We start from the raw sequence: 24,715 nt of genomic DNA on the forward strand, positions 1-24,715 counted from the left end.
AGCTCCTACAGCTCTAAGTATCTTTACTGACACATAAAGCATGAGGTCCCCATCAACATGCCCATTTTACCTGGGCAGCCTGCTCTAAGGAACGTGCTTTGGCAGGGGGGTTGGACCCGATGATCTTTCAAGGTCCCTTCCAACCCCTACAATTCTGTGATTCAGTTTGGATCATTAAGCTAACTGCATTCATTGTCCTTTCTACATCGTGTTGTGGCTTTCAAACATTCGACTTTGATATGTGCACCCTAGTGTTTCATTCCAGAGTAAAAGAGCACTTACAATGTTCTTACAACATTGTTTTAGCTAAAAACTGCTCATGCTGGACCACAAGGATCAAACTCTTACTAGTGCCAACACTGCTGCATCCTGTCAGTGGATCACTGTTCTCTCTCCAAAATATCCAAGGCAAACATTAAGTCATGACCTGTATACAAGCTTCTTCTTAGGCAGGCGTCTTTTGTTGAATCAGGTGGCAATTTTACCGAGCGAAATCTGCAATCTCTGACCATGCAGTCTAGGTGTAGAAGCTTAAGGAAAATTTCTTATATTCTCACTGATAGTTTTATAAGCATGGTCAGTAACAGCAAGAGAAGAGCACGTACAGCCTTCTCCTGTTTGGGTGCCATTTCTCACCACAGGTGTTTCCTAATGAGAAAATTCAAATGCATTGATGGTCCAAGGGAGCCTATAACTTGGCTGAGAGTGGCATTAACTTGAAATGATTTCTTCTCCAACACTCCTAGGCATTCTTTTACTCTTGCCCTTCATAGAAGAATATACACAGCTCCTCATGACACTGCTTTATTTGCATTAGTTATAAATGAGATAGCGTATTTTAAAAGAAATCTCCTGTATATATGCCAATTGCATTTTATTTACTGCAACGCTCTTCCAGATTTCAGGTGTCTGCAACAGCACTCTCATTATTATATGGAAGGACTACGTTAAGTGGTCGCTGTCACTGGGTTTTAATCTTTCCTTAATCTCAACTTCAGAAGCTTCTCTGCATCTATTTCTTATATAACTTCTAAGATAGGGGCTTAGTCTGGTGAAGTTGTAATTGCATCATACAGCTAACACAGACAATGTTCCTAGACTACCCCAGGTCTTACATGTGCTAAAAAACAACAGAGATTGCTCAATGTTAATGCTTTTATACATTCAATTGTTCTGTTCATTTTATAAATTCTCTCTTACTTCTAACCACCAGTTTGTTATTAAAAAAAAAAAAAAAACACCAACCCACCCCAAGAAAAAGCAGAACAGGCTGCTGGAGGCGAAGAGGAAGGTAAGGAAAATACCAAAAACATTTATTCAGAATTTCCTAACATTCTGAGATATTTTTGTAAGCCTTCTGACAGATGTTTGTCCTCAGTATGAAGATTCTCTCATGTAAAACAGTTTATTGTAAAGAATGGGACACAGTTCATAGCTTTCCACTGCTGCTCTTGGCAATGTACAAGCCAAATCAGATACTGAACCATGGCATGTAGCTCAAAAACCCTGCAGAGCTACGCAGGATGCAGTGTTTTTCAGAATTTCCTTCAAATGTTTTAACAGTCTTTGCTGCATGGCCCATTTATGTCCTCCTGAGGGAGTAAGAATCATTAGTATGGAAAGCAGATATTAAGCCAACATCCAAGCCACCATCTTCCAGGGAAGGGGATTTTAAAAAGCTACAGAGCTGTGGCAGGGTTTTTGTATTTTTTTTCTTCCTTCTTTTTCTCTATACAAAGATCAAGAACCAACACAGAATTTAACTTCAGCTTTTCTCAATTCAAGTTTTCAGCAGCACCTCCGTAAGGTATAAAAAACATCATTTATTTAGTCAAGTTCCTGCTTCAAGTAAGGTCTGCACAGCCAGGGGTTACTGTAAAGGCAAGTTTTCCCCTCTGTGCAATGTAACCTGCATTTTGCTTTCTAGGATAGACTTAAAAGTATTTGGTGAAGATTATGTTTGGTTTTAAGTTTCTGTCTTGCTTATCAAAATAAATTGCATTACCTTAATCCCTACACGTTAAACTGTAAAAACTGTCATCTTCTGTTTCAACATTTCCTTGCAGCTGCAGAACAAACATGTTCTGTTTCCATACTGTGTAATGGATGGCAGGCTTTCAGCTGACTTGCCTTCTTCATCCAAAGCGCAAAAGCTAGTTAGGAAATACTGGTTTTGTTACACGTAAGTTTAATAAAGTTTTATAACACCAAAGACAGCTGTTTAGGAAATTGTCTTTATTTCACAGAATTTCATCATCAACATTTGTTCAGAACAGAGAACTCTATTCCACCGGCGCCACAAGATATCTTACCAACACCAGAACAGGAGGTCGTGTTGAACTTCGTACTTCCCTCTCAAATATTTCTGCCACAAATGTTAGTTATTATCTTATATTATGCAGTAAGAACTCTCAGTTCTATCGCTGAATGCTAAAACATTGAATTCCCATCATACTAAAAAGCAAACAAAAACAAAACACAAAATCCCAACCTCCCCCATGTCAATTCAACCAGAGATTACCAGCACAAAAGTAAGAAACAAACGCAGTAGTGACAAGTGCATGGAAGCCTTCAACGATTTGCACGAAAAAGCAATTTAGAGGATAGCTCCACTTCTTCCTTGCCCAAAGAAAACCTTACATGAATACAGTCATCACAGAAGCTGCTAGAATGAAGTTTTTCTAATAACCTACATATAAGGAAACTCGCTCTCCTTATTCCCATACGCTCTGGAAGGATTCTGCAGGAAGTCACCTTACAAGCATGCTTTATCCCTTAAATCTTTATCTGAAGCAGAGAGAACAGGAAAATCTTTGAGACTCCTAAAGCAATAACCTTATTCTTTGCTGAAAAAAAATATGCAAACAAAGCACAACACCCCCTAAACATGCTTAGTTTCTCAACTATTTCAAGAAAATTCAGCACGACAGCTTGGCAGCACAGTTCCTGTCCTCCCAGTAAAAAGAACACTTCTAGTGGGGAGGTTTCCAGCGATTCAGTCCTTAGAGGGGTACTTAGGAGGAGTTTCCATTAACTGCAGTTTTCACAAGCATTCATAGCAGCAGGAAAAAATCACAGGCAGCTGGTTAAAGAGCAAGTGTTACAGTCACCACGAGGGTGCAGTTGCTGGGGAACTGCTGCAGCAGTTCTCACTCCACAAAATCACGTTACTTTTAACACTGAAATGAAGTTTTAACTAACAGTCTGCCAGATCAACCCAGGGGAAGACTATGGAAAAAAAAAAAAACAACACACAAAGCACGGTGGATTATGAAGCGTCTCAATTTGTGCTGCAGTCACAAACACTTTTCAACTTAGGTTCATTGGGTCTACCTTCTAATAACTTAATACCAGGATTTGCTATGAGTAAACAGGGATTAACTCAGGCTTCTGTTATAAAATAATGTCAGTACTACACAATGCAAGTCAAACAGAACAGAGAGATCCACGGAAGGAACAACAGGAAAAAAAAGATTCAAAGCACATGCCAGCAAAGCATCCAGAGCATATAATTATAGTATCTTTGCAGAGGTAACTCAAACTGCACATCCATTCTGCAGGCAGCCCAGTGCACTTCATCAAATGAATTAGATTTAAAACTAAACTAAAAATATGGAAGAGAGAAGCTTAAAATACTACAAGTTCACTCAAAAAGACTAACAAGGGTAAAAACTGGTACAATTATTGAAGTAACTCAGCAAACTGCCTTTGACACAAGGAAAAAGAGTAATTTAGAATTATCTGAAGGAAGCAAATCAGTACCCAAAAAAAGACAGACAAAAAGCCCAAGCACAAATGCTAAGAGAAAAACAAAGACACTGAACAGGCTTCCAAGACAAAATTGACTTTAAACAGGTAAAGCACTTTTGGTCTTGTTGTTTGAAAGAAATAACCCTAAACTAGATGCTGAAATAGAAGGAATGACCTAACGTATACAGATCATACTGTGAACTGAAAGCAAACTGCACGTTATCAAAAATACTTTAAAAGCAGTGATCTGTACAATCAACAGAAGTACAAATGACTGTTTTGGCAGTACACTTGAAGCAAACCTAGAGAAACACATTTTATTACCACATGCTGATGCTCATACACGACAGCCTAGTTGAACTACGAAAACATGAAGTTTGCAGTCTTAAATACAAGTGCAACAGGGAAGAGTCAAGCTCAAAGTCCTCACTAGCCTTCCACCATTCTTTTAAGTATGGCTCCCAGGCCACCCTTTGCCACTTTCAGGGGGGTCAGCTCTTCTTTGTTCTCAATGTGAATACTTGCACCGTGAGACACCAGCAGCTTTGCCTCATCCACTCTCTCTTCATCGCAGGCTAAATGACTGCAATAAAAGCAAGAAACCCACAGCCACTTTTAAGTAGTCCAAGCTTATAAAGAGCCATAATTATCCTTTGTCAAAATGACAGCACGAATGTCAGAAGGGAGAGAAACCCTAGAACAACAAAACCACATGCAACCAACTACCTCAGCAGACTTCAAAGTCTGCCATCAGGTCACTCTCTTGTCATTAAGCAACTCAAGAGTGCTCCTCCTGCTACTGGCTTCACAAATTTAAGGCACTTCTTTAGGTCTGGGTTTGGCTCTGCAGCCAACAAAGCTAAGGAGCACATAATCCATAGCGAAACTGGAAAATGGTAATCTCTAGTTGAATTTAAAGTGATCAACTGAATTTGTAAAGAGTTATTACAAATGCAGCAAAAGCTTTTTTTTCTGTTTAGCATATCTTGAGAATAAATGCATGTATTCTACTATAAGACTGGGCTTTATGTATGGGAAAAACATACTGCTTGATCTTACTTAGGGCAAAACCTTTCTTGCACTGCAGACAAGGCAGAGTTTTGCCACCAACTTCAAAGCAGTTAAGGTTTCACCCATACACATTCCAATTGCTCTCTAAGGTAATACCAAACACTGGACTGGCTGTACATAAATTACATCTTATTTTCCTTAGAGAGGTGAAGAAAAGCTTCCAAAACCAGCTCCTGCTTGGCAGGATGGAGTAAGCCAGCCTGTAAGACCAGTTCCCTCTGACTTTGAAGTTATTAGCATGCTTTGTACCCCCTAGCGGCAACTGAACGCATTCCAGGCAATTAAAAAAGGTGTTCCACACTTTATAAGTAGATGCAGTAACACAAATTAAAGTATGTAGGTACAGGCACACTTATGCAAAACACTAATTATGATTTTCTCAACTCCTTTTTAATTACATAGAGATGTGAAGCAAAGGACAATTCTGAGGCAGCTAGAAGTTTTTAAAAATTTGAACTGGAGTTTCATTTCATAGAGACTATGCTGTCATCAAAACAAACATGAAAAAAATGATCACTTACAGAGGCGTATTCCCTTCCGAGTCCTGTATATTAACAGACGCCTTGTGCCGCAGAAGGATCTGTATCATTTTTAGGTTTCCTTTGGCTGCTGCTCTGTGTAATGGGGTGGATTCAAAGTGGTCTGTTGCATCTGGATCAGCTCCATTCTCTAAAAGCATGATTGCAATCTGAACATGCGGGAAAAAACAGGGGAGGGGGTTGGAAAGAAGAAAAGTTCCTCTAATTAAATACCTCCTCCAAGAGCGACACCACCCCCAGTAGCACAGGGAACCATACCTCCTGCTTATTTTTGGAGGCTGCATAATGCAGGGGCGTGCAGCCGTTCTGATTGACGGCATTTACGTGAGCACCCTTGTCAAGGAGGGCTTTCACAATTTCATCGCGACCTGCCGAAGCGGCAATATGCAAGGGAGTCCAACCAGCCTGCAGAGATAAGAAGAAAAAAAAAAACATTAAAACCAAGAATTTCAGGGGAAAAAAAAAAAAAACACAATGAAAACATAACCCCAATGCAAAGCAGATTACTTGCTAATCAAATTGTGCATGGTGTTATAACTGCACAGCTAACTGTGATTGGTATCACCTCAGGTCTGCTTGTATGTCAGCACTACCTGACAGCAGTGAGCAGGTAAATGGCAGAAATCACTTCTGTTCCCGTTAGGTACAGCACCTTGGGGGGCACCTCACCCCTCCAGACCCAACAGTGTTGCTTTCCAAAGGAAATATTTTGAGAACAAACGAAAGTGGCAGAAAAGGGCATCTGAAAGTTTCTGCAATGTCTTCTATATCCCACCCTCCCATTAAACTAGCAGGACAACGCTTCCTTCTTCAAGGGTGACCTTTAGGATGCTTCACAACATAAATATTTTCTCCGGGACAGTAACAGACCACATCTTTTGGAACCGAGCAATCACTGAGCTTGGGATCTACTCTATAACACCACCCCCAGCAGTGAGAAGCATTCAAAGTAAGTCCCTCACAACAAGGCACAACATAACGCCCTCCTCAGCACCCCGCCCATTCCTCTCAGATCCTCCATTCCCCTCACGGCCCCCATTTTTCCCCCTCAGCCTTCCCCTTCCCCTCAGCTCTCCCTTTCACCTCCGACTCCCCCCTTTCCCCCTCAGTCTCCCCCCTTTCCCCCTCAGACCCTCCCTTTCACATCAGACTCCCCCCTTTCCCCCTCAGACCCCCATTTCTCTCCCCCCCCAGCCCCCCGCTCCCTCCCAGCCCCACTCACGTCGTCCTTCTCGCTGACAGGCACCCCGAGCCCCAGCAGCAGGTCAGCGACAGCGGCGTGCCCGGCCGAGCAGGCCCAGTGCAGAGCGGTGCGGCCGGCCTGTGGGGAGGGAGCGGGCGGCGGTCAGCCCGGGGCGCCGAGCGGGGCCGGCTGCCGGGAGCCGCCGCCTCACGGGGCGGGGGGAGAGCCCGCAGCCCGCGCTGACCTGGTCGGCCGCCGTGGCCAGGCCCCTGTCGCGCTGCAGCTGGGCGCGCAGCTCGTCCACGCGCCCGCCGTACGCCATGTTGCACACCGCCACCTCCGACACCGACACCGCGCCCGCCATGGCGCCCGCCGACATCGCCCTCCCACCCGCTCGGCTAGCCCGCGGGGAGTGCTGGGGGTTGTAGGCGGGGAGGGGGGAGGGAGGCGGGGAGCGGCGCCGCGCTCCTCAGGCGGGGGGACTACAGCTCCCAGCGTGCACCGCGCGGCTGCTGCGGTGTGCCTCCGTGTCGGGGCGAGGAGGAGGAGGAGGAGGAGGAGGAGGAAGATGGTGGCAGCGGGAGGATGGAGTCAGGTGAGGGGCGGTGGGGGGGGGGGGTGCCCGGGGCGCCGCTGAGGTGAATGCGGGGGACTGGGGGGGAATTGGGGGAGTTGGGGAGAACTTGGGGGAACTGAGGGGGCCTGAGGGGGCTGTGGGAACTGGGGAGAACTGGGAAGATTGGGAGGGACTGGGGGGGGGGGGTAAGGGAGCTGGGGGGGACTGGGAGGGACTGGGGGAACTGGGGGAGGGGATGGGGGTAACTGGGGAGACTGGGGGGGACTGGGAGAGACTGGGGGGATTAGGGGAACTGGGGGGGACGGGGGGAAACTGGGAAGGACTGGTGAGAGTGGGAGGGACTGGGGGAACTGGGAGGAACTGGGGAGAACTGGGGGGGACTGGGGGTCGCTGGTGCTGGTTTGTACGCAAGCGGGGTCCCCCCGTGCTCGCCTGGCGGTTCGCTGCTTATACCACATATACATTCCTGGACTTGCAGAGCAAATGATGATTGCCGTTGGTTTTGCTTTCCACTTACAATTTTTTAGCAGCATTTTAAGTTTGTTATCTAAAAGATAACCATCAAAGGCCTTTTTCGCTCTTCCACTAAATGCTGCTTTAATTGTCTAAAAAAAACCAGCCCTCCTTCAGTACTGTCAGTTATCCCCTGTTATTCTACAGCCAGCAACAGATCTAAGGTTGAATACCTTTTTTTTCCTGAAGTGTTTCCAGTCTCTGGCTAGGAAAGCAAAACCCAGCCCCGCTAACACTTTTCACGTGCTTCCCGTTAAGCATGGGGACGTAATCGTGCTGAGCAGCACCATGTGTGCGTCTGATCACGGACACACGAGCCTTGATGCCTGCAGTCCTCCCTTTCCTCATTTCCCTGGGTTATATCTTCCCCTCGCTGCAATAAACCTGAACTTCTGCTGTTGGCTTCAGTCAGGCTGCTTGTTATCACGGTGTCAGCCATGTTATTCTCTCAGAAGTTGCTGAGGAGCAACATATAAACCAGCCAAGTCATTGGATAGCTCAGCTGTTAAGGGAAAGTGTAAACACAGCTGGCAGCAGGGTTCAGAAGATCCAAAGGCTGCGAAGCTGCAATAGCTCAGTCTAAGAACTCAAAGGTGTGCGTGAAAGGAGGAGGGGACGGAATGGGGTTTGAATGTTCCTGTATTCCTGTTCAGTTTTATCTAGGTATGAAAACCAGATCACTGTTTTGTCAGACTACTTAGAAGAATTTCCAGAAACTGATGAGCCGGTGTGGATTCTAGGAAGGCAACACCACCTAAATGCAGGTATCTGTCAAATTCATCTGTAAAATTTGTACAGCATTCACAGATGCAGCAGCAGCTACTGATTTCCGTCCATTCCTTAAATGTCTCATGAGAGAAGCTTTTTTTTTTCCCCTATAAACAAGAAACCAACTATGAATAATGGTATTCCTCCTAATATGACATCAGAACTTTACTGTCTGTCATAGTTCATGCAAAGAGATCATACTTAGGGCAGAAACTATCTGGTCACTTCTCATCTTCAAATGTTTTATAAATTAAATAAACAACAAAACTTTGAGGAAATGTCTGGTATTGCTAACGTTATTTTCCCTTGAGGGGTGCTGTCTGCAGTCTGCTATCTGCAATTAAAGTGAGATTTCAAAATAGTAATAATAATAGTAAAACTGGGGCATGTACTGTATTTTGCTGAAAAGAAACATATTGCCTAACAGTCACTGCAGAGTGATGTATTTATACATCATACACAAATCAGATTTCAGAAATGGGTTTTGTTTCTTGGGGAGGGGACAAGGGCACAGTCCCATGTTACGTGTCAGAGGCGGTGGCCATCGATACAGCCTTGGTATCAGGACATCCGAGGGTGCCATGTCCAGCTTCGGCTGGCTGAACGATGCCTTGAAAGGGCAGTGGGTCTGAGCAGCAGGTCAGATCCTTAAGAAACCTTTGAGAGCCTTTGGGAGAATTCTTTAAGCACATTTATTAAAATAAATAAATTAAACTTAATATTATTAATCTTTTCTAGAAATGACATTGTGTTGGGTTTGGAGGTAATGCCCAATTCTGTGTAGAAATTCTTCACCTTAACTCGCTTTACCACTTCTTTCCTGAAGACGTAGTTCTCCATCGTTGTTTCAGTCAAGCTGGACATAGTCATCCCAAACACCTTTTAAAACTTCATTGCCTAATAATTATTTCATTCGTAATAATTCAACTTTAATTATAAGTCCACAAAAGCTCTCAGGTTTTAACGGCTAAAAGATATTTTAAGTATTAAATATCTTCTATGTACAAGCTAACAGGAGGCTTCCATGCACTCTGTATACTGACTATGTAGGGAAAGCTAGAATTTTCCAGCTTTAAAAGTTTGTTTTAATGATTTCTTTCCTTTTAAAAATATTCCAGATAAATCTAAGTTATTGTTGGATATAAGTGCTCGTCTGTGGTTTACATATAGAAGAAAGTTTTCACCTATTGGTGAGTATACTGCAGATCTACTGCCTTGTTCTAAATTAAATAGCATGATAAGTGATGGCATCGTAGGCTGGGAAAATATTTCTAGAGTATTAGAACATTTTGAGCATCATTTTAACTGTTTATGCAGACATGAAGATTATTAAAATCAGCGTTTATTTATGTCTGTACATAATCAGGTCATCGTGTTGTATAGCATGCAGTAAATTGTTTGTGAATGTTGCTTGAAGAATGAAAAGAGTAAATTAGCTCTACAAGGAATAAATTAATCTTGTTTATTTGTGCAACGTAGAGATTAGAATTAGACCAACACCACGGAACCAAAAAGTCTTGCTCTGTGCCTTTTATCTGTAGGACAGTTCACGGAGGCTTCAACAGCCCTAGCTGTTTTCTAGCACTCTGAAATGTCCTCTGTGCTGCACCCAGTCAAAAGCCTGTACTGATTGTGGTGAACTTTCCTAACAGGAGGCACGGGTCCTTCGTCGGACGCCGGCTGGGGATGTATGCTGCGATGCGGGCAGATGATGCTGGCCCAAGCACTGATCTGCAGACACTTAGGGAGAGGTGAGTGCTGGTCCTGAGGGAACTTCTGTATTGTCTGCGGACGCTTCTTTGTAGTACTCCATTAAAACCACAAACCCTGAATTTATTAGTGAGACTTTCTTTGATGCCCTGGTAACAGTTCCTAATGATTTAATTCTTGTCCAGCTGGGTGAAATCATCCCAGCCTTAAGCAGAGAAATAGGCGTAGAAGGAGAACAAATGGGGAATCTTGTTGCCGTTACTTTATAAACCTTTTAGTGTAACACTCAAGTTGAGGCCAAGGGAAAACCTACCACTGTGGGACAGAGCTCTTACCCTTCTCTTCGCTGCTCACCTGTCACCAGGACGAGGTCCAAACCGCCCAGGTGCAAGGTCTTAAGCCTCTATCAGCATGTCACATCCCAGGATGCTGCCAGTGCAGCGTTTGGACGTTCTGTATGGATCTTATATTGTTATTTAATGGGTGCTTACAAATCCAACAAGGTCTAAACACAGCCTGTAGTTTTAAATAATCTTGGAAGCTCATAGATGCTGGAATAGCTATCAATGCTCAGCATGATCGGTCAGAATATGTTTGCAGTCGACATTTTTGTTTTATTTTTCCTGTTTTTACAATCTAGCCTATGATGATAAATGGCAGCTTGATAATAAATAACAAGCTTTGAATTCTAGGAGCTCTAAACAAAATGTAAATATTAGAGATGAATTGAGATGTCTTTTAACATCTCATTATAAGGCTTTCTACTGTCTAGACATTTGATCAGTATAATGAAAACATCACCGTTTTTTATTCTCTATCAATTTTTCCTTTCAGATTGGCAATGGGAAAAACACAAAAAACAACCAGAAGAATATCACAGAATCCTACGATGCTTTCTCGACAGGAAGGATTGCTGTTATTCAATCCACCAGATGGGTAAGAACAAACATAAACTTTCAGGTTTTTTCCACTGAAATTTCTACCGTGTTGAATCACTAATTTGCAATATGTTAATTCATAATTTTAAAAAGTGGATATGAAGACAATGTATATGCTTATATAAAAATAAAAATGTATGCAGATGGGTGCAAAGTCTAGTAGTACAGAAACATTCACTGAGACCTAAATGAAGCCAAGTACTAGAATCTAGCTCTTGATAAACTATGTAAGCCTTGGGTACCAGAGTCAGTAATGTTAGAATAGACAGTCTTGTAGCTTATTGCTGTAATTTGTAATAAAGGGCACTAACATTCGTAATTCTCATTATAGTTTAGAAACCTTTTGTTTATTAAAGAAACTAGCACTCATTAAGTTATGAAAAGAGCATAGATTGAGAAAATAATTGTTATTGCTAAATACAGATTGCAGTTACTCTAGAATGTTTGACAGTCATGGTATTTACTGTATATTGTTACCACATTCTTTATGGTCTCGTTTTTATTTGATTTTGTGTACGTGTTTGTCTTTTTTTCACCATAAAAACAGCACAGATGGGTGTTGGAGAGGGGAAGTCAATTGGAGAATGGTTTGGACCAAATACAGTTGCTCAAGTACTGAAGTAAGTGAGATCATACCAGTCTCATTCAGAACATACTCCCCTGGGGCAGCCAAGATAAGGCCCAGGCAGAGTTTTGAAGGCTGCATCTCCCACTGTCCCACAGTCAGGAACGTACTTGCCATCTATTTACAAGTGCAGCATGGAATGTGATGCTGAAGCTCGGTGAGCAGGTACTGAGTTGGGAATGGGTGAGCTCTAAATTTTAATAAAGGAAGAGCCTGGGGAAAAGAAACTGCAGGAAGGTGTCTCCTGCTATGCCGTCTGCATGCCCTCACCAGTCACACCACAGACGTATATTCCTTTCTGCACAGTGGCACAGCTCTGTCAGGTCGAGAGTGCCACCATGTAGGTCAGGGTGGTGGTGTGAAACATCAGAGAGAAGCCATCTCGGCCGAGGAGGGAACTGAGCTGCAATTCCTCCCTTTCTGAGCAGCAGTTCTGCCAGCAAGGCTGCTGTATAAAGATGGGCAGCTCCTCATAGTCTGGGAGCCACACTTAAAGGAACTGAAGCTGCTCAGTTCTCCAGGGGTACGTGGAGGTGTCTTACCTCAGGCAGAGGCTAGGCTACAGGTCCTGCGAGCTCAGCAGCAAGTCTTTGACATCCTGGAACAGGCACATGATCTGAAGAGGGAGGGGAGCTGAAGCATGCCCTGGACTCCAGATCTTTCATGGCCAAGTTTTTCATGGTGTAGCGCTCACACCCAGTTTTTTCTGGCTTATTTTAAACAGCTAATTCTGCCTGTGCAGCTTAAGAGGGTAGCTCCCTTCCCCAAAGGTTTGGATTTCACAGAAGTGGACATAAACCTGTGTGCTGCTGTCTCCCACCTAAGTTTTGGTGCCCCAAACCCTTAGCTGATTTAGCTTTTAATGCCCCATTTCTGCTGTGCACGCAGGCTCAGGCAGAAGTAATTCCACTGAATTCAGTGGAACTTCTTAAGCAAAAAGTAATGTGCAAAACTGGCATAGGAATTTTTTTCTTTTCCAGACGAGAAAAGACACAATTGGGCAAGAACCCATTGCAGAGACTGTTAAGTGCAATAAAAAGTAATAAACTTAATGATGTAGTTGAGCTGTTACTATCACTGCAGTTGGCAATGAGACAAAACAGTTTGCACATGGTACAGTGCATATGTTTTTCCTGGTACCACTCAGTACCTATTTTTCTAAAGATATTAAATATTTAATATTTAAAGTTTTCTTTTTCTTACATGGAGACTTTAAAAATGCAGAAAGTATGTTTTTTCTTAAGAAAAAAAAACAAACATTTTTTTAAAATCAAGAACCATCTAATGGTTCTGAGTGTAAAGCTACCCTTTTGATCCAACTAGTTTATATTAATTAGTACCTTAATGTTTTCTAGGAAGCTTGCTTTATTTGATGAATGGAATTCACTAGCAGTTTATGTATCTATGGACAATACAGTGGTCATTGAAGACATCAGTAAGTGAAACATCAGTTTTCTGGTAACAGTTTCTGATTTGACCCCATTTGCCAGAACATATCTAAACATGAACACATACTTGGGGGCCATCTGTTTGTATTGCCAGAGTAAGAAAAGGGAAGAAGGACATACAAACTCAGTTGTGGTTTTTTGGTGCCTGATGCCAACTTTGTGCTCACATCACTGGATGTGAAGAGCTCCTTGAAGAATTTCTACTGTCATCATTTCTGCCATTTCATTTCTATGGCGTTTTATGGGCAAAGCTTGACAGTATTAATAACATTAATAGTACATGTCACTGCAGTCTTAAATTGTCATCCCCCAATCATTTATCTAACGTCTCACTTGAACATGCCAGCACATACTGTCTGCTAGAATTACTTCAACAAAATAGCTGTAATTGCCATGCTCTGCTCGTTTTGTCTTGGGTGCCCTATGAAGATCTCTGGCAAACTAGCTTAATTCACTACTGAGAGGAAGATCTACTTTGTGTTCCTCTGTGCATTGACTGATTTCTGGTTTTATTCCTGCAGAAAAAATGTGCTGGTCCCCTCCTCAGAGCAGCAGCGCGTCCCACAGCAGTGCACATTTGCACAGAAGTGCTCTTGGCCGAAACAAGAACACAGCAGGACTCTGCACAGGCTGGAAACCCCTCTTGCTTATTATACCTCTACGACTAGGGATAAATCACATAAATCCAGTATATATTGATGCATTTAAAGTAAGGTTTTCTTTCAATTCTTTGCTTGTTACTGTCAAATAAGTTCGGGTATCTGTGATGTCAGTAAACAAATGAATTACAATTTCCTTTATTCCTTTTGAACTCCTAGGAATGCTTTAAGATGCCGCAGTCTTTGGGAGCATTAGGAGGGAAACCAAATAATGCCTATTATTTCATAGGATTTTTAGGTAAGGAAAAAAGAAACTTATTCCAAATGTGTAGATGATCAAAAGAGAACATTTTTTTGAAGGGGAAATAGTAAGGAGTTTAAGCATGAACCTCTAGAAGTAAAGAAAAATGAGAATAGAATAAAATAAATGAAGAAACATATCTAAAATACCTTAGAAACAGTATGGTATGATCCTTAACAGGAGCAGAAAGTTAACAGCAAAGCTAGATGTAAAAATAAGTGATGACATAAACAAGAGCAACATACTAAGAATAGCTGATAGCATTTGACAAAGTGTATTGGTCAAATGTCACTTTTATTTTCTTGTATTTCAAAACTTTTTCTGATAGCAGTATCTTTTTCACCTTCTTGCATATCTTCTTTTATCAAGTATTGCTCTAATTAATTTAAAATGCATTCCTTCAGATTTCACCCCAGTTTGGGCCAAAATTTTGCAACCCTATTTTGTTCTTTTGTAAAACCTAATCTGTTTTAGTTAGTCTTTTTTGTTCCAATTTCTGAATGAATGCCTAATGGGATTACAGATTGCATCTGTGAACATCCTGTACCTTTTAATCTGTGCAACGTTAGGGATTACAACACTTGAGATTTAAAAAAAAAAATGTACTGGATCTCACATGGAAAACGAAAAGTATGTGACAAAGATAGAACATAACCAACCAAAAAATTACAGTAATAGGTCATAATAGGAAGTTATACTAAATACCCCATGGGAAACATTGTGTCTGAACCTTCTGATTTTCTTAAAGAATCCCTAGCTGGAAAGTCTCGATAATATTGACTGCGATGGCAATCTAATTTCTATTTTACAGTTCTGGACCAAGTGCTTATTAACGTCACTTGCTTGTTTTTAACATACGGATTTTACCCATCCAGGCAATGAGCTGATCTATTTGGACCCTCACACCACTCAAAGCTTTGTAGATTCAGAAGAAAATGGCACAGTTGATGATGAGAGTTTCCACTGCCAGGAAGCCCCGCACAGAATGAAGATCATGAATTTGGACCCTTCAGTAGCTTTAGTAGGTGTCAGGAAATCTTGAATGCATATACTTTATCTCAAAGTAATGCCTGTCTATATTGGTAAGGGCAGGAATGCATCTCCTTGAACAGAACCAAGATCACAAAGCTGTCTTCTGTGATCAACACGTAGTAGTTTGTACATAACTACATAGAGTACACGAATCTTAGGGCAAGTGGGGAACTGTCTGTACTGTAGGGAGCTCGCTTCATTTTCTTTACTGAGCAGCTTTTACTTCTTTCAAGAGGCGTTATAATGGTCAGAGCAAGGAACTGAAACAGGTTTACTTGCTTTATTCTATCACTACTTTGTTTGGTCACCTCTAGAAAAGTTACTTAAACTTACTTTATATCATGATTTAAAAATGTTTAAGTGGAGATATTTGTAGAATTCACCCAAAATGTCACCGTGGTATTTGAAAAAGTTGGATCTGATCCCATGCCAGTATCCTGTGATTGGGTTACTGACAGTTGTCAGCAGTGGGATGTGTTTCTAAAGCTTTAAACAATCTGTAAAGATACCGGTATCTTTCATGCATTCACATACCAGTTTTTTAATACTGCTGCTTTTTAGAAAGTATTTTATTCTTTTTTTTTTTTTAAATACTTAACTATGTAACTGTGCAAAATGTGGAATGATGCGGTGAGGCAGACAAAATCATAACAAAGAGCAAATATTTTCAGTATAGATACCAGAGTGGAGATGTTCCTTAGGGGGTCCATCATCTAAGAGGTTTCAGCTTCTGCTGATACCTGGACTGAAGGAACTGGGTGGCACTCCATGGAGGAGCACACAGGAGCTGCTGCTGTTTTTTGGTTGACTATTTCGTTAGGGTTTGCAGGGCCTTGTTCTCCCCTTGGGGTCTCTCCCTAGAGCTGCCACATATTTTGAGTCTTATATTTAGTGATCGTACGGGGTATTAGTGTATCAGAGGTCAAACCGCCTTACCTGCTGGTACCACGTACTTACCATTTGCAAAGGTAAAACTCTGTTTGTTTGTTTTTTCCCCTCAGGGCTTCTTTTGCAAAGAAGAATGTGATTTTGATAACTGGTGTAGTCTTGTACAAAAGGTAAGAATGGGAACTTAGCATCTTGATTTGCTCTTTATAAAGTCTTGTTTTTATTGTCTGTTTTTTTGTAAAATGGAAATTCCCCTTGCATTTTCCTTTGTATACAAATTGTATGAGCCATAGAGAAGGATGCATTAAAGCATCAGGGTAAGACAATACTACTGAATTGATAATCAGAAATTGTTCAGCACTTTACCAGCCACAAACCCTGCCAGTTGGAAAATGGGTGTAAACATACAAACAAAATAAGAAAACCCTTGAAGGTTTTCTTAGCACTACTATGTTACTGGGTGACACTTGCTTTTAACTTCTAATTCTCACTAAATGACTAAGTTTTAACTGCCGTATTGTAGTGACTTATAAATGATTTGCTTCCTGATCCTTTTTTATTGTTTAACGTAATATATTGCGTGTTCTAATTATGACTGTTAGTCCCTGATATCTTAAAGATCTGATTCTGTAAGTGCTGAAGGCCTCTAGCTCCTGCTGATCTAGGGAGAACAGAAGGTGCTGGCTGCCACAGGAAACAGACTTGAGGATATGGACTTTTGGATGTGCGCAAGTCGATGGGGCCGGATGGGATGCACCCGAGGGTACTGAAAGAACTGGTGGAGGAGCTGGCCAAGCCACTTTCCATCATTTATCGGCAGTCCTGGCTATTGGGGGAGGTCCCAGTTGACTGGTGGCTAGCCAATGTGACGCCCATCTATAAGAAGGGCCGGAGGGCAGACCCGGGGAACTATAGGCCTGTTAGTTTGACCTCAGTGCCAGGAAAGCTCATGGAGCAGATTGTCTTGAGGGTCATCACGCGGCACTTGCAGGGCAAGCAGGCGATCAGGCACAGTCAGCATGGGTTTATGAAAGGCAGGTCCTGCTTGACGAACCTGATCTCCTTCTATGACAAAGTGACACGCTTAGTGGATGAGGGAAAGGCTGTGGATGTGGTTTACCTTGACCTCAGTAAGGCTTTTGACACCGTTCCCCACAACATTCTCCTCAAGAAACTGGCTGCTCGGGGCTTGGACTGGCGTACGCTTCACTGGGTTAGAAACTGGCTGGATAGCCGGGCCCAAAGAGTTGTGGTGAATGGAGTCAAATCTGGTTGGAGGCTGGTCACAAGTGGTGTCCCCCAGGGCTCGGTACTGGGGCCGGTCCTCTTTAATATCTTTATCGATGATCTGGATGAGGGCGTCCAGTGCACCCTCAGTAAGTTTGCAGATGACACCAAGCTAAGTGCGTGTGTCGATCTGCTCGAGGGCAGGAAGGCTCTGCAGGAGGATCTGGATAGGCTGGACCGATGGGCTGAGGCCAACTGCATGAAGTTCAACAAGGCCAAGTGCCGGGTCCTGCACCTGGGGCACAACAACCCCAAGCAGTGCTACAGGCTGGGAGATGAGTGGTTGGAAAGCTGCCTGGCAGAGAAGGACCTGGGAGTATTGGTTGATAGCCGGCTGAATATGAGCCAGCAGTGTGCTCAGGTGGCCAAGAAGGCCAACAGCATCCTGGCCTGTATAAGAAGCAGTGTGGCCAGCAGGTCTAGGGAGGTGATTGTCCCCCTGTACTCGGCTCTGGTGAGGCCGCACCTTGAGTACTGTGTTCAGTTTTGGGCCCCTCGCTACAGGAAGGACATGGACGTGCTCGAGCGAGTCCAGAGAAGGGCGACCAAGCTGGTGAGGGGTCTGGAGAACAAGTCTTACGAGGAGCGGCTGAGGGAGCTGGGATTGTTCAGCCTGGAGAAGAGGAGGCTCAGGGGCGACCTTATCGCTCTCTACAGTTACCTTAAAGGAGGCTGTAGAGAGGTGGGGGTTGGTCTGTTCTCCCACGTGCCTGGTGACAGGACGAGGGGGAATGGGCTAAAGTTGCGCCAGGGGAGTTTTAGGTTGGATGTTAGGAAGTACTTCTTTACCGAAAGGGTTATTAAGCATTGGAATGGGCTGCCCAGGGAGGTGGTGGAGTCACCATCCCTGGAGGTCTTTAAAAGACGTTTAGATGTAGAGCTTAGCGGTATGGTTTAGTGGAGTACTTAGTGTTAGGTCGGAGGTTGGACTCGATGATCTTGAGGTCTCTTCCAACCTAGAAATCTGTGTCTGTGTGTCTATATTTCTGCATGCAGGTGTTAAACTAAGCAACAGACATCTGAATGTCAAGTACCATCAACCTTTAAAGGCATTTATTTAAAAAAAAAAAAATCAGCTAAGGAAAACAGTTTGTAAATAAGTGAAATACAGGACAGGAGGTAACATCTCTTTGAAGAGGAATAGCGTTTGGCTTCAGGAACAACTTTTCTCCTCACCAAAACCTGTCCTTCAAAATCTGTTTTTGGAGGAGCTGATAGATCTGTCTTTTGTGCTATTGATCAACAGAAAACTTGAGAAGAGAGAGTTCTATGCAAGTAACTTTCTCTTAAAAAGCAGAAAATATTGTACCTTCCTGGTGTGCTTGCTAAATGTAAACAAAATTACAGGTGTGTAGATACCAAAGCTAATTATAAGGTTGATAATTTGTAGTACAGTTCAAGAGATCTGTCTTCCAGATGTGTTTTTAACTAGGGAAGTATTGCAGAGACCATGGTGCTTGGATTTCACAGTATGTCTGCATAAAGCCTTTTTTTTTTTCCTGATGGACATATGTAATTAAAAAATGTTTTCAATTAAGCAGACACGTTTTGTGTTTGAAGCTTCTCCTGAGCCAGCTTTTAAAATGGAAGTATTCTGTCCTCAGGAGATTCTAAAGCAGCAGAGTCTACGGATGTTTGAGCTGGTCCAGAAGCACCCACCACACTGGCCTCCTTTCATACCTCCAACAAAACCAGAAGTGACAACCACAGGAGCAGGTAAGGCACTGATTAAAAGCACAATTGTGCAATGTAATATTCCTCGTTAGCAAATAAAAGAATAATCACAGGTAGAATAACTATCCTTTGTAAGTGTCAAGCAATATATATCAGGCAGGCATGTATCCAAACAAGCCATACAATTGCTAGCACATATTTTTTTTTGCTTTTACAAAACACTTTTCTGGAATGCGTCTTTCAAAGTTTTTTTTTTTAAGTAAACAAAATCAGGCATGTCTTTAGAAGCATTTTTTTCTTTGTTTTTATTTTTTTACAGAACTCATTGAATCTACCGACAAGCTATTTGAATTGGAAGAAGAATTTGAAATCCTGAGTGTGTGAAGGGCACTGTGGTGACTCTTCTGAGTATTGAATATATTGGTAATATTAATTGCATTGACTTAAACAGCCATGTTAGCCCCGAAGTGCCTGAAATTATGGATAACAGAGCACAGAAACCTAGTAGCATCCAAAACTCCAACAGCAGTTTAACACACAAGCTTCCCTGGATGGAGAGGCAGTAAGAGATCTTGTGATAAGATGCTTAAAGGGAATCTCTTTTTAATGTATCTTACCTGAAGACAAATGGGCCTTTGAGATTAAGGCAAAAATAAGTGTATCACTGGGCACTATGTTTGGAGAAAGGGATAACCCAAATGGATATTTCTTGCTCTCTTATAATAATGCAATAGTTTAGTTCTTAAAGCAAAACAGTCTTCAGTTAAGGAGGATGTTTACTTCTGTTTCCTCCTGTGGGCTACATCATAGGAAAAATACATTGTCTTGTTTAAAAGATCGACTGGATCAGGAGAAAATTGTTTCCGTGTTAAATATTTTAACATGTATTTGAGCAACCAGACTTTATTACAAAAATGTTTCTGTAAAAGGAACTATGTCTAATGTATACATTTTGCAATAGCCTTCCTGTTTCTGGGAGACCTCAAGAGGAACAGGAGACTCAAATAGTTGATACAGATCACAACCACTGTTATAGTTATGGTATATTTCACCTTGACCTTAAAATTCAAATGATTAAAACTTAGGTTATTTCTTTCAGAGTTAAAATGAGTTAAAGGTGGTTTAACTGTACCTTATTTATTTTAAAATAGATTTACACAAGTTTCTCTGTTACAGCACTTTATCTGTGCATCTAATAAATTTCTTAAGCTTTTCTTAGGTTGTATGCTGCTATGTTTTGTTAATTGTGTGAACTAAATATAAACCAGGTTATCTTAAAACTTAATATATAAGCGTACACAGATTACTTAATTGTTGCTTTTGGACTTTTCGCCTTTTGAAATCTGTTTTGGTAGAAGTGCCTTAACTCTACAGGTTTATCAGAACAGCCTGGGCAGTTTTATTTCTAAGGCAGAGCATCTCTCTAGCAGCCATAAGAAAAACAGTTCAGAATAAAGAAAGGCAAAGATTTTTAATCCATGCTAAAGTTCCTTTTCACTACCAGACAGTCCCCCTTGTGGTCATTTTGTCATGCTAGTGTAATGAACATGAATTGCAGACTTTCACCTTTACCAATAAATGACAACATAGAGAAATACTGAATACTGTCTCCTCTCACTTGCACCTCCCCATCAGGGCCAGTGTTTCTTCAAACAAAAGAGTTAACAAGATCCTATTTCATCTTGTTTAATGTTTATTAACTACAGTTTGGAAACCACAAATGTAGAAAAAAATATAATTTTCTTCCTTCTCTCTCCAGGGATTAGCTGCATGGTTTTTGAGGAGATTCAAGAAGTCTTCAGGGCCAAGCCCCCCTCATGCAGCAAAAGCTCGTGAGGCCCTGCAGACTTCTTGAAGAAGTGTTCTTGGTGGGGGTAACCAGACTTCTGAAAATAGGGCTGCTGGAAGAATGCCTGGTGATAGGAATTCACACCCTCGGTACCTGACTGAAAATGGCTTATGTGTAAACAGAGGAGGAACAGGCTGGGTTTGTTGAACTCGACGGAAGGTTGGGTAGTGGTATCAACAGAGCCAGCTTACTGCAAGAGAGGTAGTTCCCTAAAGATACTGGCACTTAAAATGCATAAAGCTCTGATCCTGGAAAAAAAAAACAAAACACATTTGCATGCATCCATGTTCAAAAATAAAACCAAGTCCGGGTTGGAGTTTCCCAGAGTTAATTGCAGAAATTTTCAAAAAGTGAGCTTTACTGTGTGCAGACAGTTTTTTAAAGTTGCATTTGCTTAAACCAAGATGCAAATACCATATGATCTGTCTGTGCTAGGACAGCTAAGAAATAGATTAGGTATTGTGCACAAAAGGATTGTCACTCAGGAGTGTTAAAATGCCTTAAAAATATTTACAAAATACATCCAAAGCAGTTGCAGGTCTTTCACAAGTAGGAATATGTTAAATGAAAGACTAAATTGTGATTCAACTCTAAAATAGGCAGAGCTCTCTGACCCTGATCTGGGAATGTAACATCACATTATGCATATAAATCTACAAAATCCTAGTTATGCAAAATCCAAATCCAAAAACCATTGTTTGGGTTGGAAGGGTTGTGACCTTAACGATCATCTAGTGCGAATCCCTCAAAGGTAAAAATATTACCTGCTTAAAACTAAGCACTTTCTTAAATAGTTTGCGGGATAGAGCTAGAGTTCTAAAACCTAGTAAAGAAATAACACTTTAAAATAATGTCTCGGTCTTGTATTAGTAGTAATTTTATGAAAAAAATATCTTTACAATCTTTATGCCAAGGTGATAGTGTATTTGCAAGGCACTTCTTTTAAATGTAATGGAATGTCAATATATAAGGATTTCATATGCTTCCCTCTAGAAAGAGAGATGGATAACAGCTTTAGCCCAACTAAATGAATTCATGATATACATTACGTTCGCTTGCTTTTTTCATGGCTTTCCCTCAAAATATGTAAGGATGATAGAATTAGTAACATTTGTCTTTAATTACGCCCTGAAGGTAAGTGGGACTACTTAATAGTGCATACAATAGAAATACAGTTTTTTAAACTGACAGAAATAAAGCCTAGAGGAAGAAGAATACAACAGATCGTGACTGCAGAAATAAAAATGTACATCATAACTGCTTTCTTCTGTGTTTGCATAAGCCTGCGTGCTATTTAGTAAGCCTCTACTTTTTAAATATACACAGCTTGAATAATTACAAGATGACTGTGCCAAGGCTACCTCAGAAAGAAGATTTATGTTCATAATAATGAAGTGTTTCTGCCTGCATGAAGATAAGCACAAACCCTGAAGTAGACATTTTACCTGGAATATATCTCAACAGAAAGCTATGAAGAATGCTAGGGGTGTTTTGGATTCCACATCAATAAGTGTATTTTTCACTGGGATAGCTCTTATAAGTCAACCATGGATATGAGTCTGGATTACAATTGATTACCTATCAAAAAGCCAAAGAATGTCCCATCTGTTGAACAAGCAAAGCAAAACAAATTCATCTTTGACTCCTCCAAATGAAGTCAGTTATCAACAATTAATGCTCAAGTCACTGATGCTAAGTCATCTACAATGCATTATAAATTTTAGCTAGTTCTGTATTTCATAGGAGAATAAGTCTTCATTCCCTTACACTAGACCAAATACTGTTTGCAAAGACACTAGTAAAGCATAACTTTTGAGAAGTCTCTCTTGATGGTTGGTGTGTGCCTTGGACAGAGGAGTGGTGTAACGTGAGACAGCAGTTACTCTTCAGTCTGAATAAGGAACTCACAGAGGCTTTCTGAGGTAGCCATAAATGAGGAAAAATAACCCAAACAACATTAAAGTAAAAGCATAGCACCATGTTCCATAAAACAGGTTTCAGAGCACTGGTCTTCCCTTCTCTGTGTGCAAACTCCTGGACTTGACACTTGATTTTTGTGGAATTCTGGCCATCTTGATTCATCCATCAAGCACGCGCAAAACCAGTTTGAATTTATCTTTCTCCACATCAGTGATACCTACTCTTAGGTAACGAGTTATTTTTGTGCATTTTTGTTACAAATTCTTCATGCACACCTGGCAGCGGCTGACCCTTGTTCGAAGCTGTCCTGCTTTCAGGGTTTCTGAGGGAGGGGCACTGACAAACTGCTGTGACTGTTCGACGGTCGTGAGCCAGAAGCTGTATTTGTTTGCAAAGTAATGGCACGTCCCCCTGGCACCGTTGCATTCAATGAATGGAGTAGCACGAAAATCCTCCAGGCAAGAACCAGGTGAGACGAGGGACTGACCTCCACCTTCTGCACCAGCAGCTGTGTGCTAAATAAAGATGTTTATTTAAATGAGTTCAAAGGAACAGAAAACGAGGTGAACAGGGCAGTAACTCAAGTTCTGTTGCTGAAAGGAGTAAAACAAGCAACCAGCTTTATGGTTATAACCTTGGCTATCTGTAACCGGGTTTGGAATCAGGGCTAGAGGTAAAGAAGCAAAGGAAGGTACTTAGGCTGAGCATACAGCCCTGCTATAAAGGAAATCAGCTTGTCACTTGCAAACTGGGAAAACTGAGAGACAATAATGCTGACTTAGTTTTCCGACAACCTCACACTGATGGGCTTCTAGGAGAGCACAATAAAATACTGTCACAGTAGAGAGGGGATTAAGACAACGCTGTAGCTTAATTGGTGTTTCTGCATTTAAAGGTTTGAAGCACAACGAGTATCTGTGGCAATGCAGAACTACTGATTCAGTTTTACTACTGGACTTGAAGCTACAGGACAGCCCTGTATACAGTTTCCTACAGGCAACTCAGAGAATTCAGCCTCAGTGACCTAATCTCAAAGAGGAGATCCAAACACATTTAAAGCTGCCTTTGCATTAGCAGTGGTATCCTTACCATGAGGAAGGAGTATCCTATCCAGAGGCTGCGCCAACCGAGGGGACACTGGGGGATGGTGATATCCTGGCTGTGCACGGCCACAGCCTGGGAGGGCGCTTCGCAGACTGAGCAGCGGCTGATGTACTGGGGGATCTGCGTGCTGTCCACTGGCATCATGGGGATGGGAGCAGTGGTGGAGAGCCAGTAGGACTTGTCGTTTCGGCTGGCGTAGTAGCACACTTCGTTGATGTTGCAGTAAATAAAAGGCATGGTGCTGAAGCGAGGCAAACAGGAGCCAGCAAAACCTGGAAGAATTGGAGAAGCAGTCACACCAAGCAGCTGCCAAGAGTTCAAACTCATACACACCAGTGAGGAGTGGCAGAGCACGGCACAAATAACATTGCTTCCAGCACAGATTTTGGCCAAGAAGACTTCCTCCACCACAACTTTCAGCAGTACCCATGAAAATTGCTCATTAGAAATGGGATTTTGGCCTACGTTGTTTATGCCTGAGAGAAGATTGTCAACTCACCAAGATCCTGGTGGTGTGATTTTTCCTGCCCCTCCACATACAGTAAGCTGTAGCCATCCCAGAGCTTGTTCATTCCTATGGGGCAAGGTGGGATTTGGTCTGACTGGCTGTGCTTCACTAAGGTGTACCCAACGCCCACGCTCCGACCCGGCATTCCCGGCAAACCAAGCGAGCCTGGCTTTCCAGCGACACCTGCAAGACAGAAGAGGAATCACTAACAGGCAATGTGGACATCAGCTGGCTCTGTACCTGATTTTGGCATTGCTGTTCTAGTGTTTGTCAGCATTGTACGAAGAAGAGGCCAAATTTTGATGGTTGTATGACCGACTAGATGCACCAGTTCTAAAAGCAGCCGTTTCACAATAGTACCCACCCATTTCCTACCTCATTTCATTTTCTGTCTTTCCCCAAAAAACTCTAGTACCAAAGAGTTAGCACAT

General features: G+C 42.1%; 3 protein-coding genes across 4 annotated transcripts in view; 1 reads left to right on the forward strand and 2 right to left on the reverse strand.

The window, feature by feature from the left end:
* Window positions 1–2,220: 2,220 nt before the first annotated feature.
* Window positions 2,221–6,984, reverse strand: PSMD10 (proteasome 26S subunit, non-ATPase 10). The gene is made up of 5 exons (XM_035541360.2): window positions 6,788–6,984; window positions 6,583–6,681; window positions 5,619–5,765; window positions 5,343–5,509; window positions 2,221–4,333 (listed from the first exon to the last, which is right to left on the reverse strand). The coding sequence occupies exons 1-5, from the start codon at window positions 6,920–6,922 to the stop codon at window positions 4,180–4,182; spliced, it is 702 nt and encodes a 233-aa protein (XP_035397253.1). The 5' UTR covers window positions 6,923–6,984; the 3' UTR covers window positions 2,221–4,179.
* Window positions 6,985–7,020: 36 nt separating this feature from the next.
* Window positions 7,021–20,505, forward strand: ATG4A (autophagy related 4A cysteine peptidase). 2 transcript variants are annotated; one of them, XM_035541357.2, is made up of 13 exons: window positions 7,021–7,138; window positions 8,287–8,397; window positions 9,520–9,591; window positions 10,054–10,152; window positions 10,946–11,047; window positions 11,597–11,669; window positions 13,030–13,109; window positions 13,644–13,831; window positions 13,941–14,019; window positions 14,898–15,043; window positions 16,056–16,112; window positions 18,834–18,945; window positions 19,223–20,505. In XM_035541357.2, exons 1-13 carry the CDS (start codon window positions 7,129–7,131, stop codon window positions 19,285–19,287), a joined length of 1,194 nt encoding a protein of 397 aa, XP_035397250.1. In that variant the 5' UTR covers window positions 7,021–7,128; the 3' UTR covers window positions 19,288–20,505. The 2 variants fall into 2 exon arrangements, with proteins under 2 accessions (XP_035397250.1, XP_035397251.1); XM_035541358.2 differs by having other exon boundaries at window positions 7,078–7,138; window positions 8,326–8,397.
* Window positions 20,506–22,926: 2,421 nt separating this feature from the next.
* Window positions 22,927–24,715, reverse strand: part of COL4A6 (collagen type IV alpha 6 chain) — a 126,201-nt gene continuing 124,412 nt past the window's right edge. Inside the window, exons 44-46 of the mRNA XM_035541355.1 lie at window positions 24,276–24,467; window positions 23,762–24,048; window positions 22,927–23,187 (exon numbers count right to left, since the gene is read on the reverse strand). Coding sequence (XP_035397248.1) covers window positions 22,927–23,187; window positions 23,762–24,048; window positions 24,276–24,467 — 740 coding nt within the window. The remainder of the gene's footprint in view (window positions 23,188–23,761; window positions 24,049–24,275; window positions 24,468–24,715) is intronic.

The sequence above is a fragment of the Cygnus atratus genome, chromosome 13 (assembly GCF_013377495.2).
Source record: "Cygnus atratus isolate AKBS03 ecotype Queensland, Australia chromosome 13, CAtr_DNAZoo_HiC_assembly, whole genome shotgun sequence".
NCBI classification, from domain to species: Eukaryota; Metazoa; Chordata; class Aves; order Anseriformes; family Anatidae; genus Cygnus; species Cygnus atratus.